At 50.6% G+C, this 17,783-nt stretch overlaps 1 protein-coding gene across 1 annotated transcript in view; it reads right to left on the reverse strand.

Annotated features, from left to right (window-relative positions):
* The window catches only part of SCN4A (sodium voltage-gated channel alpha subunit 4), a 170,352-nt gene that overhangs the window by 63,469 nt on the left and 89,100 nt on the right, over positions 1-17,783 (reverse strand). Inside the window, exons 9-13 of the mRNA XM_032768355.2 lie at positions 13,385-13,526; positions 11,958-12,170; positions 8,044-8,208; positions 7,383-7,506; positions 5,084-5,322 (exon numbers count right to left, since the gene is read on the reverse strand). Coding sequence (XP_032624246.1) covers positions 5,084-5,322; positions 7,383-7,506; positions 8,044-8,208; positions 11,958-12,170; positions 13,385-13,526 — 883 coding nt within the window. The remainder of the gene's footprint in view (positions 1-5,083; positions 5,323-7,382; positions 7,507-8,043; positions 8,209-11,957; positions 12,171-13,384; positions 13,527-17,783) is intronic.

Below are 17,783 nucleotides of genomic sequence, written 5' to 3' on the forward strand. Positions count from 1 at the left end.
GGAAGCCCAGAGAGACCGAGTGCACTGGAGTTCTTTCGCTGGAAGCCATGTGAGAGTGTGATGGGCTCCAGGAGACCCCAAACGGCAGCTCTGGGCTGACTGGGAGTGGGAGAAAGAGCATTATTGTGTGTGAGCCCCAGCTAAATGCTTTTGCCACCAATTGCCTTCAGAAATACTTGGCATGGGGGAATGTTGTCACAACAAAATAAAATCCAGTTGACTAAGTAGCACCCGCAAGTTAATTTCAACTCAGGAGGAAACCCAGGGGCCCATCTAGCGCTCTGCCTCTGTCACTCCCCCTGAGGTCGGCTGCTGGGTAAAGCAATCTGGCTTTTACACATTACTGTCTGATTGGGACTATAACGATGCTCTGCATTATCGCATTACCTCAGTACAGTAGCAATTATGTGACAATTAGCCACCTACTACAAGTGTTTGCATTTCAAGGCCCAGAGTTCTGGGTGTGCAGAGCTGGGCTGATGGTAGGTTACACACACGACACGTGTTCAGCTCAGCAATGCTCATTTTGCTGACTTTAGTTTCCATTTGTATTTGACTCCTGCTGGGCTTCATCTCCTCACCGGCCAGACTGATTATAATCATATTGTCTCGTCCAGCCACAGGGGGCTGAGCCAGATGCAGGAATTCCTGGGTGAAATCCTCTGGCAGGAGGTCAGACAAGATGATCAAGTGAGCCCAAGGAGAAGGTCTCTTAATTCTAACTCCCTTACCTCTCTCCCCCACAAGGTTTTCTTCAGAGATTCTGCCTGGGCTCAGTTGAAACGGGAGTTTGCTGGGAAGGGGAGGGAGAGTGGGTCTTGTGTAATCCATTCGGCTGCTTTCTGAGCAGGAAACGAGCACTTTCTCTTACAGTTCTGACTGAGAAGCGGCGGCTCTAGGTATTTTGCCGCCCCAAGCACGGCAGGCAGGCTGCCTTCGGCGGCTTGCCTGCGGGAGGTCCCAGTCCCGCGGATTTGGCGGCATACCTGCAGGAGGTCCATCGAAGCCGCAGGACCAGCAGAACTTCCGCAGGGATGCCACCGAAGGCACCCTGCCTGCCACCCTCGCGGCGACCGGCAGAGTGCCCCCCGCGGCTTGCCGCCCCATGCACATGCTTGGTGCGCCGGTGCCCAGAGCCGTCCCTGTGACTGAGTTGGCACTCAAATGGCAGCAAACGTTACCATTGGGCCATATTTTCAAAAGCGTTCTGTGCCCCAGTGTGCTGAACTCTGGCAAATCTGGCCACTGATTTTGGTGCCCTAACTGTAACTGAGCTCTGAGAATCTGACTGCTGGGTCTCAGGGAGAAGCTATCTCTGATACGTTTAAATCGGCAAACCCATCTCTGAAGGGCTAGTGGGCTAGCTGGCCTTTCCTCTCATGCTCAGTGACCAGTTTCTTTCCCATGATGGGAGCTGCTTTTCCTCATCCCAAGTGGCTACAGCAGGAAGAGGTTTTATTCTAACTCTCCGACTTTCGGTCATGACCCACAAAGTCACGTCTGTGGCCAGAGTCTAGGCACACAGTGTATGTAACTCCCGAGGGCAATCCACCAGCGGGCAGGAGCGCTGGCTTCATGCCATGCTCCCCACCTCGGAATCCATGGACCATCCTTCACTGGAGTTCCATAGGGTCTGGGGTCGGGGAGAGCAGGATGGGAGGGGAGAGTGTGAGGAGCAGCTGGGGTCCCTGGCAGGCTTCTTGTCTGACCCTGCTTCGGTCTGTAGCAGGGTCACATTCTGCTCTGCTGCTGCGGGCAAGCGGTTTGCAAATGTGCTGAGGTCTTATCCTTGGGAGAATGGTTTGACTCACTCGGCTCCCATGGCACGAACAGCATGCACGAGGCGGCAGGCAGGGGGCAAGGCCGAATGGGTGCTTGACAGCAGCAATATGGATGCTTAGGCCATTGGGAAGCATGCTCACTGTCTCTGCATGCGCAGCCCTGCCTAGGGAAGGCACTAGCAGGGCTCTCTGCCTCCCCCACCCTCCACTGTCCTCCTGGATTTAAACTCTGAGGGAGGATTGTAAATAGACTAAAGGAAAAGCCAGAGCTGGTTTTGTGGATAGACTGTGCTAAACCCAATAGTCTATTAATCCCCTTGTATTTCCTGAATGAAATCAGATACAAAGCTGGTATGTGACTAGCGTCATTCTGCCTAGGGCCGCTGGCCCCCGCTCCACGTCCGTTCAGTAGCTATGAACAGCGGTTCTGGGAGCGGGACTGCCTAGCCATGTGAGGGAAGGCAGAGAAGGCTGGGGCATGCTTTATGTTCAAATGCAAAGGGAATTGGAGTGAAGTCATGAAATATTGGGTCCCCTGCATGGAGGGAGAGCCAGGGACAGAAAGTACCTGGACACGCACAGTCTGCTCTGGGGGGTGAGATGGCAAGGGTTGTGAACACAAAAGGAAACAGGTAGATATTGACCCCAGTTCCCTTCAGCTTCCCCCCGTCTTACGGCAAGGTGACAAGAAGAATTGCTGGGTGCTTGCCTCTTTGGCCAGGTCTACACTACGAGATTAAATCGATTTTAGATACGCAATTTCAGCTATGAGAATAGTGTAGCTGAAATCGAATATCTAAAATCGATTTACTCACCCGTCTTCACCGCGCGGGATCGATCCGCGCGGCTCGCCGTGTCGAATCCGGAAGTCCGGTCGTCTAGCTGGAGTTCCGGAATCGATCTAAGCACGCTCTGGGATCGAGATATCGCGTCCAGACCAGACACGATATTTTGATCCCCGAGCAATCGATTTTAACGCGCCAATCCGGCGCGTAGTCTAGACGTGGCCTTTGCCATGTAGCACCTAACGCAGGCCTGCTCTGCTCACGCTGAACGCAAGGGGGCAGGGTGGGGGAGCTAATGCAGGCTTTGCAGTGACACATGTACAGGATATGGCTACCTTGCAAAGGGGGTCGGGGGTGACTGCAACATGCATATTCCAATAGCAGTGAAGCCACGGCAGCACAGGCCTCAGTGCAGGCAAGCTGCCCAGGGTCTGGGCTGGGCTCGTACAGCCAGAGCTGCCGCAGCTTCACCTGATATAGCTCAGGTCTGTCTGCCTGTCCTACCCTCCTGCCCCAAATGCTGCATAGCCAGACCCAGCGTCGCACTCACACAGCGCTGGCTTCTCATTTCTTTGCCATTTTGGGAGGTTTCTTCCTCACTCTCGACACTCAAATGATGTTTCCTTTGGCCCAGGGATCAGAGCCCCCTGGCTGTGTCACTCAGCTGTGCCCCATTCTCTCAGGCGCCTGGCCCTCTCTCGGCTTCGGCATCAAGCTCACAACCTTCTTGGCCAGCACAGCTCGGTCTTCTTCCATCTCTGCTACACCCGCTTCTGCTCCCCTCTCTCCAACACTAGCCTCCAGTCTCACCACTCCTTCTTCCTCCTTCTCCCTTCCCCTCCTGCTGCCTGGACCTGGCAGTTTCCAGAGAGTCTTCCCTTACAGTCACACTTGGACGCCGCCCTGCCCCTCAGTTCTGAATCAATTTCCAGGGCTGCTGACTTGAGCCCTGCATGAGCTGGGGACTGCGTTCTGCTGTGCCCTGCCCAGAGAGCCAGGGGTCCAGCTTCCAGGCTGTTTACTTAGGCTGCAGCATTTCCAAAAGTGGCCTCCAATCTGGCTGCCTAGAACCTGATTCTCCGAAGAATGGCCCACACGCAGACCCCAGGGCATTTGTGGGGCTGCGGGCACTCAGCGCCAGTTGGTCTCAAGGCGGGCTCCCAGAAATAGTGGTATGTGTGCCTAACAGCTCCCCCTCTGTGCCTGATCCACAGAGGAAAGGAGCCTGTTACACCCCAGCTCTTTAGCGCCAGCTGGGACAGCTCTAGTCTGTTTGCTAAGACAAACAAAGGCTGTAACTGACTGACCTGCTCTGTAGATCAGGTGCAGAGGGGCACCGGTACCACACCCTCACGAGTGGGCTGCAGGTCCACCAGGATCAGTAGCCCCCTTTAAAATGATGGGCCTTCACTGGCCTCTTGAGGAGTTTGTGAGAATATGGGTGGGTGAAACATGCATCCTCCATTGTATGGAAACATTGTAACCTGGGGTGTTCAGGAGAGCCAAGGGGAGTAAGCAATTTGATGGGGGCTGGCCAGTGAAATTCCCAGGCAGGATGGTAATTGTGTGGCACATTCCCATGGTCTGTGAAGAGCTACAGGAATGTTAACATTTGCCCCTCAGCAGGGCCCCCAATACCCAGCAAAATGCCCTTGGAGTCTCCTGCTTCTGCTGACAGCTAAGAGGGTCCCATGTCCAGATGCAAGAGTTCAAATGGTCCTGTGCAGCCCAGCGAGGAGAAAATATCCGATTCAGAAGGCACAAAGGAATGAAATCATCATTTTGCCACCCTGGGCCATGGGGACACCTCGCAACATGGAAACAGAAGCTGCTTGGGCTGAGACTCTGGCTTTGCTGGGGAGGAGATCACAGCTAGGAGGCAAATACGGAGTTTTCTCAGGCTAGGGTTTTCCAGGGAGCCAACAGAAGTTAGGTGCTTACTTCACAGATTCCAGTGGGATTTGGGTGCCTACCTCCTTTTGACTCCTTGGAAAATCCCACCTGCACAGCCACGTGAACACTCAGCCAGGTAATGAGCAAGGCTGGTGTCTGACATCCCAGGATTTGCCAGGGCAGAGAAGAGGCTGGCAGGACCAGTCTTCAGGGCTGTGCCTTGATGGACAGCCTGGGTGTCTGGAGTCTCATCTTCACTTGGAATTGCCCATGCTGGCAGTGGTCTTTTTGACCAGGCTCCCCACAGTGGGCTGGGACTCATTCACATGGCTATGATGCACAGTTGCATCAGGGCTGACAAGGAGGTGTCAGGCCTGTGATCTTCTCCAGGGAAGTTCCAGCAGGAGAAACAGGGGTGGCCCTTGGTCCCCTTCTGCCTCTCATGGTAGCTTTCCTTGAGTTGGTGCAGTCACACTGCAATCCAACCCTGCTCAGCACCGTCCCTGCAGTACAGCCGGGGTTGTCCACACGCCCGCAGTCACTGCTCATAGGTCCCTGGCCGAGCTCTGGAGCAGAGCTATAAAGGGTGATCAATGGAAAAATCAAAGCCAGGCAATTTCCTACCAGGTTCCCCACAGTTAGCACGTTCTCAAACTCTTTGGTCATTGGGTAGTGCTCCATGGCCATGAACAGCGTGTTGAGAACAATGCAGATTGTGATCCCCAGGTCGACAAACGGGTCCATCACGATCAGCCGTACAAATGCCTTCAGCTTCAGCCAGAGAGGGCAGCAGTCCCAGACCAGGAACACATGGGCGAATTTATACCACCAGGGCGGACATTTCTGGTGAGCTTCCTCTAACTCTGAAAACAAGAGACAAAGACCCCATGTCATTGCCCAGGCACCTCCAGAGAAGAGTCACATGCTTAGTCAACAGATGGGAGCTTGTCTGAGGATTCTAGATCCAGCCTAGTGCTGGCAACAAGACTAGAACACTAGGACACTGAGCATAGAGTGGGTTCAAAAGGGTGCCAAACTCTTTGTTATGGTTGTGCAAAGGGCTGTTTGGGGCACACAGATGTGGTAGGTGTCATGAAGGTGTAACAAGAACACAGGCGTCTGTGGAACACAGGCATTAGCTTCGTCCTCGAGAATATGTTCATTAGGCTGTATGCAAACCCACTGGCAGACACCTGTCTGCTGCAGTCCAGGATGTGACGTTTCCCACCACAGCACAGGAAAACAACTTGGTGGAGAAAAGCGTCTGAACCCAGCTTGGCTGGGCTGACATTCAAAAATGCAGCCGATCTAAGCTGGGGCTTTCAAATGAGCCAAGAGTTCAGTACCCGAATCCCACTGAAATGGTTATTTATTTGTATTACCATAGCAACCAGGAGCTCCACTCCTGGCCCTGAACCCTATTGTGCGATGTGCTGAACAAACAGATGGTCCCTGTCCTAAGTGGCTTACAGTCTGAGACAGCCACTATGATCGAGTGCCTAACTCCCTTGGGCCTCTGAATATCCCAGCACCAATCGTTGTTGAACAGCTGCATCTCTGATGGAACAGATCCAGGTGAAATGCAGCTGATCCACTGAATCAAAGAGGACTGGAAAGGGCAAGGAGTCAGTGAATAAACTATTCCTGGTCTATCAAACCTTTTCTGAGCTTTGGATCTTGGCTATCTTAATGGGGGCCTGTCCCCCAGTGCAGTTGGGGTGAGCTGGAATGCCTGAACTGACAGTCCCTATGCTGGATCAGCTTGCAGCCTTTGTATTTGTGTTCACAGATGGGATTGTCTAAGGGCTGGCGTCGAAGAGACATGTTATAGCCAGGAGGATAAATCAGTGAATGAATAGAGTGTGCTTTTATTTAGGAAGTCACAGAATCACTCCTGGCTGCACTTGCTATAAAGACTGAATAGGAGCTCTGGATGGGTCCATAACACAAACCGTTGCCAAGGAGTCTACGGGACATCTTACTCGAGTTAAGAAAAGCATTCCATGTGGACCCGGCCGTGGAATCAGGCAGCCAGGAGCTAAGAGATGAATCTGGGGTTTGAAGTGGTATTATGACTGTTTGCCATCTCGCTCTGCTCCTTTTATCGTCTCTTTGGAATCCTGCAGCGTGCCCACAACCTGATGAGCTCTGAAATACACAGCCTCTGCTTCAAAAGGCCTGGGCAATAAGCACTGTTCACAGGTTGTCAGCAGGGACTGAAAGCTCGCTTTCACGTGGAGAGCATGCACTACTGTCACCTAAGCTAAGGAGCAACTCCTTGAGCAGCGACTTTGGGGAGCCAGGCACTAGAGGAGACTGGACCTACATGGACCTACACTAAGCAGTCTTACAATCTAAGACAAGCAGCAGGCAAAGGATGGGGAAGAGGGGAACAGCATAGCACAGCTAGACTGGAGCTGGGATAGCACTGAATTGTGTTGGGGGGTAGAGGGGTGTAAACCCCAGAGAGGGAGAATGTTGGCACAAGAACTAAAGGGGAGAAAACTGGCTGGGAATAAATTTAGGCTAGAAATTAGAAGAAGGTTTCTAACCATCCAAAGTGGGAGGGTCTGGCACAGCCCCCGCAGTGGGGGAAGCCAATCTCACTAGTTTTAAGATGGAGTTTGCTAAGTTTATGAACAGAACGACATGACGGGTTGCGTGCAATAGCGAGGGCCCACACTCACTGACCCAACAGGTCCCTTCCAATCCTATGGTCTTATTCTCTGGTTTATATTAAGCAACATTTGTCCTGAAAATCCTTTTTGCTTTTCAGAGTCTTTATGGATTTGACATTGATTGTCAGCTTTACAGTCAATCCATACAGAGCTCTCTGTGGCACATGGGAGCTTGTCCTCGGCTTGGCATTTTCCAGCTGAACAGTACCCAGCACAGCCCCTGCTTTATTAGGGCGGAAATCTACCTTCCATGATGTTAGAGATCATGCTGACTGCGCTCTCTGCTCTCTGCTGGAGACCAGGTCCGTCTTGGGTGCCTGCTAGCAGCTGATCAGGATCTGACTTGCCTTGCTCATCCACAGAACTTGGCTACAAAAAGGAGAGCAGGTCATAGTCTGAGGACATGGGCCACAGCAGTCCGTTAAACACACTTAGAGGGAGGGCAGCATAACAATCATGAGTCCTCATGGCACAGCCTGGGCTGTACTAAAAGGAAGAACTAGGCAGGTAATAACCAGATGGGTCTGAAGCTACTGTGGGAAGCTCCTTAAACCATCAGATGACTCTATGGCTGCAGTAAAGGCAGGTCATTACTAACATCCCCGAGGGATGTTCTAGGCTAAAAGCTGTATAAAAGGGAAGTGATTGGAGCTGGGGACAGGACAGGGTCTTGGCTGGAGTATTAGCCCCAGATGTTCTGCTGAGCTGTAACAGTCCATCACAGCCATTGCAGCAAGCAGAACAAGTTGGAGCAGCCCTCGGACTGTGGCTCCCATCAGCCCCAGGACAGACAAGTCCAACCTCTCCCCACTTGGTCCCTCTGCTGGGCTCTGCAGCAGTGCAGAGATGAATCCAGCCTGCCATTCACAGACAGCACCAGAGAGAGGAAACATAACCAGTATATACTTCCTCAACCATCGCCGAATGCTCCAGCATGACCCTGGGTATGACTCGCCCTTTGCAGTCTTTGGATTTGCCTTCGTTGTCAGCCACAGCTGGGGCAGAGTCCCCTGTCTTCTTCTCCACTGCGCTGCTGCTCTGGGAGCTGCTGCTTGATTTACGGTCTCGTAACTGCAAAGACACCAGAGACTTTTGCGGTGGGAGCTTCCTCAGTGGGATGCAGTGCGTGTGTTGGGGGGAGGGGAGGGAATCTTTCTGCGGAGACTAAGGCAATAGTTTGATGACACATTTCTCTGTGCTTAATGCTTAGTCTTTGCTCATGAAAACGGGTCAGGATGCACCTTGGAAATGACACAGCTCGTGCTGCCTCCCTGTCAGCTCCACACAGGAAGGGACATGGGTAACAGCTGCCAGAGTTATCTCCTTGGGGAATGGAAATGGTGCAGCCTCTCCCACTGCTGATGTGTCTTTTCTCCTCGAGGCCCCAGAGCTACCGCTGTGTGCAAACAGTTCTCCACTCTCAGCTAGGGTGACCAGATAGCAAGTGTGAAAAATTGGGACAGGGGTGGGGGGTAATAGGCACCTATAAAAGACAAAGCCCTGAATATCAGAACTGTCCCTACAAAATCGGGACATCTAGTCAGCCTACTCTCAGCATATTCTCAGTTCAAAGCAAACCAAACTCAAAGCTGTGACCTAGACAAATTAGAGGATTGGGCCAAAAGAAATCTGATGAGGTTCAACAAGGATAAGTGCAGAGTCCTGCACTTAGGACGGAAGAATCCCATGCACTGCTACAGACTAAGGACTGAATGGCTAGACAGCAGTTCTGCAGAAAAGGACCCAGGGATTACAGTGGATGAGAAGCTGGATATGAGTCAGCAGTGAGCCCTTGTTGCCAAGAAAGCTAATGGCTGTATTAGTATGAGCATTGATCAAGGGAAGTGATTATTCCCCTCTATTCAGCAATGGTGAGGCCACATCTAGAGTATTACGTTCAGTTTTGGGCCCCACACTACTGAAAGGATGTGGACAAATTGGAGAGAGTCCAGCAGAGGAAAATGAAAATGATCAGGGGGCTAAGGCACATGACTTACGAGGAGAGGGTGAGGGAACTGAGCTTGTTTAGGTTTCAGAAGAGAAGAGTGAGGAGGGATTTGATAGCAGCCTTCAACTACCTGAAAGGGGGTTCCAAAGAGGATGGATCTAGACTGTTCTCTGTGGTTGCAGATGACAGAACAAGGAGCAATGGTCTCAAGCTGCGATGGGGGAGGTCTAGGTTGGATATTAGGAAACACTATTTCACTAGGAGGGTGGTGAAGCACATCTCCTCTGGTAGGAAGAGAAGCTGGATATGACCCTTTGGCAGGGCATGGATTAGCCACTTCCTTATCTGAATGAATGTGGAGGGGAAGCAAGTTGGGGGTGTATTTAATGAGAGCACACTCGGCTTGTATGAAGTTCTCTTACCAAAGGTGGGTGAGTATTAGCATTGGACACCATTTTTTCATCAAAGTGGATTTCTGATGAAACATGCCATTTTTGTTCAAATGGACACATTTAGAGAAACGTATTGAGTCTGATGACATTTTGTTTAATTCCCCCCTCCCGCCACCACCACAACACGAAGCACTTTGATCACGTTGAAATGGCCCATTTTGACATTTTTGGGAGCAGCATGTTTCCATTTTTATTTCAATATGACTCTTTGGCAGAAAATTCATGGTGTTTAAATCATTTTTTTAAAAAAGTTTTAAAATCCTAACAAAACGTTTTTATTTTATCAAAACAAAACGTTTCAATCAACCCCAACCCATTTTTTTCTGAATTTAGTTCACAGGAAATTTCAGTGTTTTGGTGTTCATTCCACTTCAGAATGGAACAAAATCATGGCATTTCTGGGTCACACTCAGCGGCGCTGAGAGTCATTATCCCAGTTTTATAGTTTCCCCCCATCTACAGGCTGGGGTAATAATAGATAAAACCACACTGAGGCGTTTGGAGGGTTCATTAATGAATGTTGGGCTTTGAAAATGAAAAGCAGGAAATGGGATTAATATTATTATGGCAAAGATCTAGACATGGCCCCATCCTAACCCTGCACAATCCCTGCACCCTTGACCCTTGGACAGGGCATGGCTTAGCCACTTCCTGAGCTGCGGAGGAGAAGCAAGATGGGGGTGTATTTAATGACAGCACACTGGGCCCTTATGAAGGTCTCTTGCCAAAGGTGGGTGAGCATTAGAGTTCAACTATGAATTTTGCACCTTGGGCCGTCCCTGCAGAGAACAGTGATGGGCAGACACCAAGGTCTCCAAGGGAAAGTGAACCATCTCCACATAGGACACAGTAGCTAAACATGGGCGGAAACAGACATCCTGGTTCAACTGCTGGGGGATCAGAGGCAGATGACCGAGACAGCAAATCACAATTTTGCATTTTTCTTGATCAGTGAGGAAATTGGTCATATGCCCAACCAAAAATTAGATTTGCAGGGATGATTTATGGGGAAAAATCGGGAAGAAGCCAACAAGGGCCAAAATGCTGATTAGATGATATTAAAAATGACAAATACCTGGAGCAGACACCGGCAAGGCAGCTTTGTCAGGTGCTGGAGAAGCTTTTGCCCATATTTTACAGGCTTGCTATGTGTAGGGAGTGGACATATTGATGCGCTCGCCGAGGGGAAGGGAAGATGAGGAAGAGGGGAGGGAGAGAGGCCCACGGGGCAGAAGAGTGAACCGAGCCAGTGGCAGTGGTAGGGGGAGGTGGGAACTAACAGCCAACAGCAACACAGCAAATGAGACAAGAGATCCTAGGCTGCAGCTAAGGAGCCCTTGTCACAACAACATGGGGGTTCAAATGTGGCCTTAAGCCACCTCCCGCCCCCAGGTCCTGGGCCATTCCTTCAGTGTAAGATAGACCTGCCTGAGGGTCACTCTGACGTACACCTGCTGCAATGACTGACAGCTCCAGGATGCGCGGATGCCTAGGCCACACCCCAATTGCTCTGGCCACATTCCCTAGGCAAGCTGCAGGGAGCAGGGGCTTAGAAGTTGCTCAGGGCAGAGCAGCTACAGTGCAACCAGTAAGGTTGCCAACCCGCCAGGATTGTCCTGGAGTCTCCAGGAATTAAAGATGACTCTTTAATGAAAGATTATGTCATGTGATGAAACCTCCAGGAACACATCTAACCAAAACTGGCAACCTTACAGCCCAGGATGGGAGCCCCAAAGGCTGCATTTCAGAGCGAAGTGAAGGATAGTGCCAGAAGGCTGTGAAGGCCCTTCCCATCTGCTGCTCACAATGTGGGCAGGACCCCTGAGGCTGCTGGGCTGGTGCCTAGGGGTGAGTCCAATGGGGAGGTGGGAGGAGTTGGGACTGGACATCCCAATTTACCTCCTTCAGATCTGCCTGGCACAGGCTGCTTTGAGAAAGGAGCCAAGAGGATTTGGGGACTTCAGCCCAGCCCTGCAAGCTCCTCTCAGCTCTGGCAGGGAATGGCCCCACAGAATTGCCAGACTTCTGAGCCACATTTGCACCCCATCCTCTGTTGGGCTGGGGGCTCTTTAGCTTCAGTGGAGGACCCTGTAGCCTGGATCTCTCATCCCATTTTTTGGGATGACATTGGCTGTTAGTTCTCTGTCATCTCACCCCTCCCTACCACTGCCACTGGCTAAGCTCGCTCTTCCTCCCAATGCCTCCCCTCTTCCTCATCTTCCCTTCCCCTCGGAGTCTCCTTCCTTTGATCCTTCCCACCCAATGCCCGAGCTGCAAAGTCCACTCTGGCACTAGTTCCAGCCCTGCCCTGTCGGCCTGGTCCGGGCGGCTTGCTCCCAGCTGCAGTACAGACCTAGACTCCGGCCCCACATTCTTAGTGCGCCCAATCCCCATGGCAGCCAGGCCCCCCTAGCACTGACCAGTTTCTCTTGTTCACCCTGATGCTTCTTCAGCTGCTCCAGGAGCTGCTGAAATTCCTCCTCTCTCTGCTGGTCCTCCAGCATGGTAGCATCGTTTTGCTCGGCATAGGCCATCGCTACAACAGCCAGGATCAGGTTGATGAGGTAGAAGGAACCAAGGAATATGACCACCACAAAGAAGATCATGTACGTTTTCCCAGCGGCGCGGAGGGTCTGTGGGAAGAAGAGGCATGTTCCATGACAGAAGTTCAGACCACTAGCCTATTTACTCTCTAATTGCTAGGTTACCTTAGTGCCTCCTCCCAGTGCTGGGTGTGGCTTTGATTCACCTTCTCCTCACATAACTGAGAGGCCTTTACTTCCAGCTAACCCTCACCTCATCGTTTATGCTGCAGTGAGTGTCAGTGGGTTGTGAGTTATGCTACAATCCCCAGAAACCTCAGCACAACTGGGCTCTCCTCTGGCATGTGCTTCCACCACACTTACAGCAGTGGAGTCTGAGGGGTGGCCGTGAATGAAAACAACAGATCCTCACACTCCTGAGGGACTGAGAAGCTGAACCTGGATATGGAGGGCAGACTCTGATCATCACAACAGGCTCATCCAAACGCCCCTGAACCGGGAGATCTCAGACTCTGGGTACAGATGCAAACTGGTGGGCTCAGTAGAACATGAGTATATCTGTGTGATCTTGCCCTCTAGTGATGCCCCAACAGAGAAGATAGAGGACCTGCTATTCCCACCAGCTGTGAGTTCTCCTTCAGCACCAGCCCCTGTCCTTTCAACTAAGGGCAAAGGTTGCAGTCCCAGCTCCCAGTGTGCCTGGGTGGGACTTATTTAGTGGATTGTGATTATGTCTGTTGTCAACTGTAGCATGTGGACTGGTTACATCAGGCCCAGCTCCGTGGAAAATATGCCCCATTGCACTTAGCCAGGTGCTCCCTTCCAGCCCAGATGCTTTTGGATGAATATCTATAAGCAACAAGCTCCCACGTGCTTTACACTGTGTGACCAGAGGCATGTTTTAGATCTCCCAGCCCACAGATGGGCTGGACCCTCCATCATCACACACAAAACAAGAGTCTGAGGGGTAGCCGTGTTAGTCTGGATCTGTAAAAGCAGCAAAGAGTCCTGTGGCACCTTATAGACTAACAGACGTAGTGGAGCATGAGCTTTCGTGGGTGAATACATGCATCCGACGAAGTGGGTATTCACCCGCGAAAGCTCATGCTCCAGTACATCTGTTAGTCTATAAGGTGCCACAGGACTCTTTGCTGCTTTTACAAAACCAGAGGAAATTAAAAACAAAACAAAACACAATGACCTTTAATTCAATGACCTGCCATGTGTATGGGGACATGCAATCAAATGCAAGCTATTGCCTTTGCCTGTGGGAAAACCCAAATAAAAGGAAAGGAAGCGCTCACCAGCTGGAAGAGATTCTCCCAAAAGTCCTGAGTCATGAGGCGGAAGAGAGAAAGGAAAGCCCAGCTAAAAGTGTCATAGCTGGTATAGCCATAGTTCGGATTCCTTCCTGCTTTCATACACATATATCCTTCAGGGCACTTCCTGCCAGAGGGAGCAGAGAGGAGAGGGTAAGTTAGTGCTGGGTTCAGCCCCTGCCTGGCCCAGGAAGGGTAAGCCAGGGCAAAATTGAATCTAGTTTTATATTCAGAAACTTGAGGAGGATGCAAGGTGCAAAGGGCCCAGTTTTACCTACACAACCCCAGTGAAGCAAGTGGGCTTGCATAGGGGTGACTCAAGGCCAGATGGAGAAGCATTCAGTTCAGAGTCAGATCCCCTTTCACACACATACACACACACACAGCTTGCACCAACACAGCATGCACCAACAGCCATACACATTTGCAGACAATTAAGCCAAGGCTTTCAAAACTGAGTGCTAGGGAAATAGGGTCAGAGTGCCCGGGCTTGCCCCACCCCCCCAACTGGCACGTCTGGAGTTGAGTTGCAGGAGCAGCAGGAGTCTTGGGCAGGTGGATCAGATGCAGGGGAGCCCATTTTTCTGGGGGGCTCCAATTGGCCAGGGCCCCTGGGCACAGACCCTGTTAGCCCAGTGGCTAATTGACCACTGACCCACACTCCCGAAAGGTGGCTGCTCTAGCTCTTTGTTCGTGGTGCTGTGTGGAAAAACTTGACTGTCCACCCCAGCTGTCACAGGAAGTTTGAACAGCCACTGACACATCCTACTGACTCGGCATTTCGATCTGCACAGTCCCAGCAACCGGAGCCAGCAACATGAGGAGGTGCCATTTGAAGAACTTGTCTTGCTTGCACTGTCACTCCTGTTTCAGGAAACGGGCAGAACTTCCATGAGATTCCAGTGGATGTCCCAGCAGCATTTTCTGGCCCATCAAAGAGCTAATGATGGAGTAGGAGGAGGATACAGACATGGCTGATGCTGCTCATGACTCTTGGCATAGCTGCTGCTGAAGCAGGGCCACAAACATGGACTGGTGGGATCACATCACCATGCAGTTTGTAAGCAGCTTGCCCCACCCCTCCAGCATAAAGATATGCATGAGGCAGGCCACTCCGGCCCAGAGGCAGGTTGTTATACCTGTCTGGAAGCTGGCTACACCAGACTGCTATACTATACTACCATTACTAACCAGCTTGATGTTGGAAGTTTGGCTGGGGGTAAAGTGGTGGCAGAGGTTTCTGAGGCAGTCAGGCATATGAGTTACTCCCAATGTGGAGTTATTGCTGACTTTGAGAGAATGGGGTTTCCAGACTGCACTGGGGCCATTGATGGGACTTATGGCCCCATAGTTTGTCTTCCTCAAGAAGCACACGAGGACATGAACTGCATAGGATATTGCTCCATTGGTATGCAGGCCCAGGTGGAGCACAGACTCCAATGTATGGATGCCAGCGTGGGCTGCACTGAACAGATCGTGATGCCAGGGTTTTCTGCTTATTGGGGGGCTACATTCAAGGGCAGGCTGGGACACTATTCCCACCAAATGACATTGTCATAAGTGGAGCTACTGTCTCTCCTGTTTACTTGAGAACCTTATGTGCACCCTTTTGCTTTGGCTTATCAAACTGTCCCCTGATCTCGGAGGCCTTGGCAAGCGGAGGTTGAATGCCATGCTCAGCCGGCATCAAATGTGCTTTTGGCAGATTGACGTGTTTACAGACCAGCCAGAAAGTGCTGGATGTACCTGGGCACCAGAACTCAGGGATGCTGCATGCTCCAGCATGATGGGCTTGCCTGGCCCAAGAGAAGAGGGAGAACAGCACTGGTATGAATGTGCTTGTGATGAAGTTGGGGTGGATTGCCTTGGGGAGTCATTTTTAGGGGGAGGGGTTCTTTGCCAGGCATTGTACTTATGATGTGATTGCTTGTGAACAGGGGCTGCTAATAAGGAGTTTCTCAAGGGAGTTCAGAAAGGGAGTGGGAAGGGAGCAGGAGTCTGTTGTCAGTCTTATCTGTGCCCCTTTAGTCCCCTTAAAACCTATAAACCAAACTACATTCAAAGCTTTAAACAACCCTTTAAACAACCCTCCATTAACTAGGAGACAATGCAGGCAGAAGCCCAGCTGCAGAGTGGGGGCTATCCAGTTTATTGCACTGAGCGTAGCATGTATGATTACCTGCCCTGTGGGTGGATGGCGTATGTGTGCAGTCGGTGCAAGGAGCTCCTGGCCCTCAGAGACCACTTGCGGACTTTGGAGGCCAGGGTGGCGGAACTGGAGTTGCTAAGGGAGGCAGAGAGGTATGTTGATGAGGCTTTCTGGGACACTGTAGAATTGTCCCACCTCCGCTCAGACAGCCCCTGCACTGTTGAGGAGGATGAAAGGCCCAGGGAAGCAGAACAGTCAATGGGAGCAGAGGGAAACTTCCCCATAGTTGGGACCTCCTTCCAGATGGTGCTGGGGTTGCCTCTCGCACTGAGAGTTACCTCTCTGGGGAGGGAACTCCAGTTGCTTAGGAAAAGGCAGGTGTTTTTAGTAATGGGAGATTCGATCATTAGAAACGTAGATAGCTGGGTTTGTGATGACCAGGAGAGAACCGTATGGTGACTTGCCTGCCTGGTGCGAAGGTTGCGGATCTCTCGAGGCATCTAGACAGACTTATGTGTAGTGCTGGGAGGAGCCGGTGGTCATGGTACATGTAGGTACCAATGACATAGGGAAGGGTAGGAGAGATGTCCTGGAAGCCAAATTTAGGCTGCTAGGGAAGAGACTGAAATCCAGGACCTCTATGGTGGCATTCTCAGAAATGCTCCCAGTTCCACGCGCAGGGCCAGGTAGGCAGGCAGAGCTTCAGAGTCTCAATGCGTGGATGAGACGATGGTGTAGAGAGGAGGGGTTTACGTTCATTAGGAACTGGGGAAACTTTTGGGATGGGGGGAGCCTATACAGGAGAGATGGGCTCCACCTAAACCAAAGTGGAACCAGACTGCTGGCACTAAACATAAAAGGTTGCAGAGCAGTTTTTAAACTAGGAGATGGGGGAAAGCCGATTGCTGCAGAGGAGCATGTGGATCAGACACAGACTTCTCTTAGGGAGAATCTGACGACAGGGAATCTCCAGGTTATAGTCAGGAACAGAGGACGGAAGAGGATAATGTAAGGGTCAGATCAGATGATAAACAGTCACATAAAAAAGAATCTGGCACATCAGAAAAGGGCAGACAAATAAACAGTGATACGTTTTTAAAGTGCTTGTACACAAATGCTAGAAGTCTAAATAATAAGCTGGGTGAACTAGAGTGCCTTGTGATAAAGGAGGATATTGATATAATAGGCATCACAGAAACCTGGTGGACTGAGAGCAGTCAATGGAACACAATCATTCTGGGGTACAAAATATATTGGAAGGACAGAACAGGTCATGCAGTGGAGGGGTGGGCTGGCGCTATATGTGAAAGAAAATGTAGATTCAAATGAAGTTAAAATCTTAAGCGAATCCACATCTTCCGTAGAGTCTCTATGGATAGAAATTTCATGCTCTAATAAAAGCATAACATTAGGGATCTATTATCGACCACCTGACCAGGACAGTGATAGTGATGATGAAATACTAAGGGAGATTAGAGAGGCTATCAAAATTAAGAACTCAATAATAATGGGGGATTTCAATTATCCCACATTGACTGGGAACATTTCAGTTCAGGACGAAATGCAGAGATAAAATTTCTCTATACTTTAAATGACTGCTTCATGGCGCAGCTGGTATGGGAACCCACAAGGGGAGAGGCAACTCTAGATTTAATCCTGAGTGGAGCGCAGGAGCTGGTCAAAGAGGCAAGAGGTAACTGTAGCAGGACCGCTTGCAAATAGTGAACATAATGCAATAGCATTCAACATCCCTGTGGGGGGAAGAACACCTCAACAGCCCAACACTGGCATTTAATTTCAAAAGAGGGAACTATGCAAAAATGAGGGGGTTAGTTAAACAGAAGTTAAAAGGTACAGTGACTAAAGTGAAATCTCTGCAAGTTGTATGGGCACTTTTTAAAGACACCATAATAGAGGCCCAAATTCAATGTATACCCCAAATGAAGAAACACAGTAAAAGAACTAAAAAAGAGCCACCGTGGCTTAACAACCACGTAAAAGAAGCAGAGAGCGATAAAAAGACTTCCTTTAAAAAGTGGAAGTCAAATCCTAGTGAGGCAAATAGAAAGGAGCATAAGCACTGCCAAATTAAGTCCAAGAGTATAATAAGAAAAGCCAAAGAGGAGTTTGAAGAACGGCTAGCCAAAAACTCAAAAGGTAAAAACAAAATGTTTTTTAAGTACATCAGAAGCAGGAAGCCTGCTAAACAACCAGTGGGGCCCCTTGATGATCGAG

Source organism: Chelonoidis abingdonii, chromosome 21 (genome assembly GCF_003597395.2).
Source record: "Chelonoidis abingdonii isolate Lonesome George chromosome 21, CheloAbing_2.0, whole genome shotgun sequence".
Lineage (NCBI taxonomy): Eukaryota > Metazoa > Chordata > Testudines > Testudinidae > Chelonoidis > Chelonoidis abingdonii.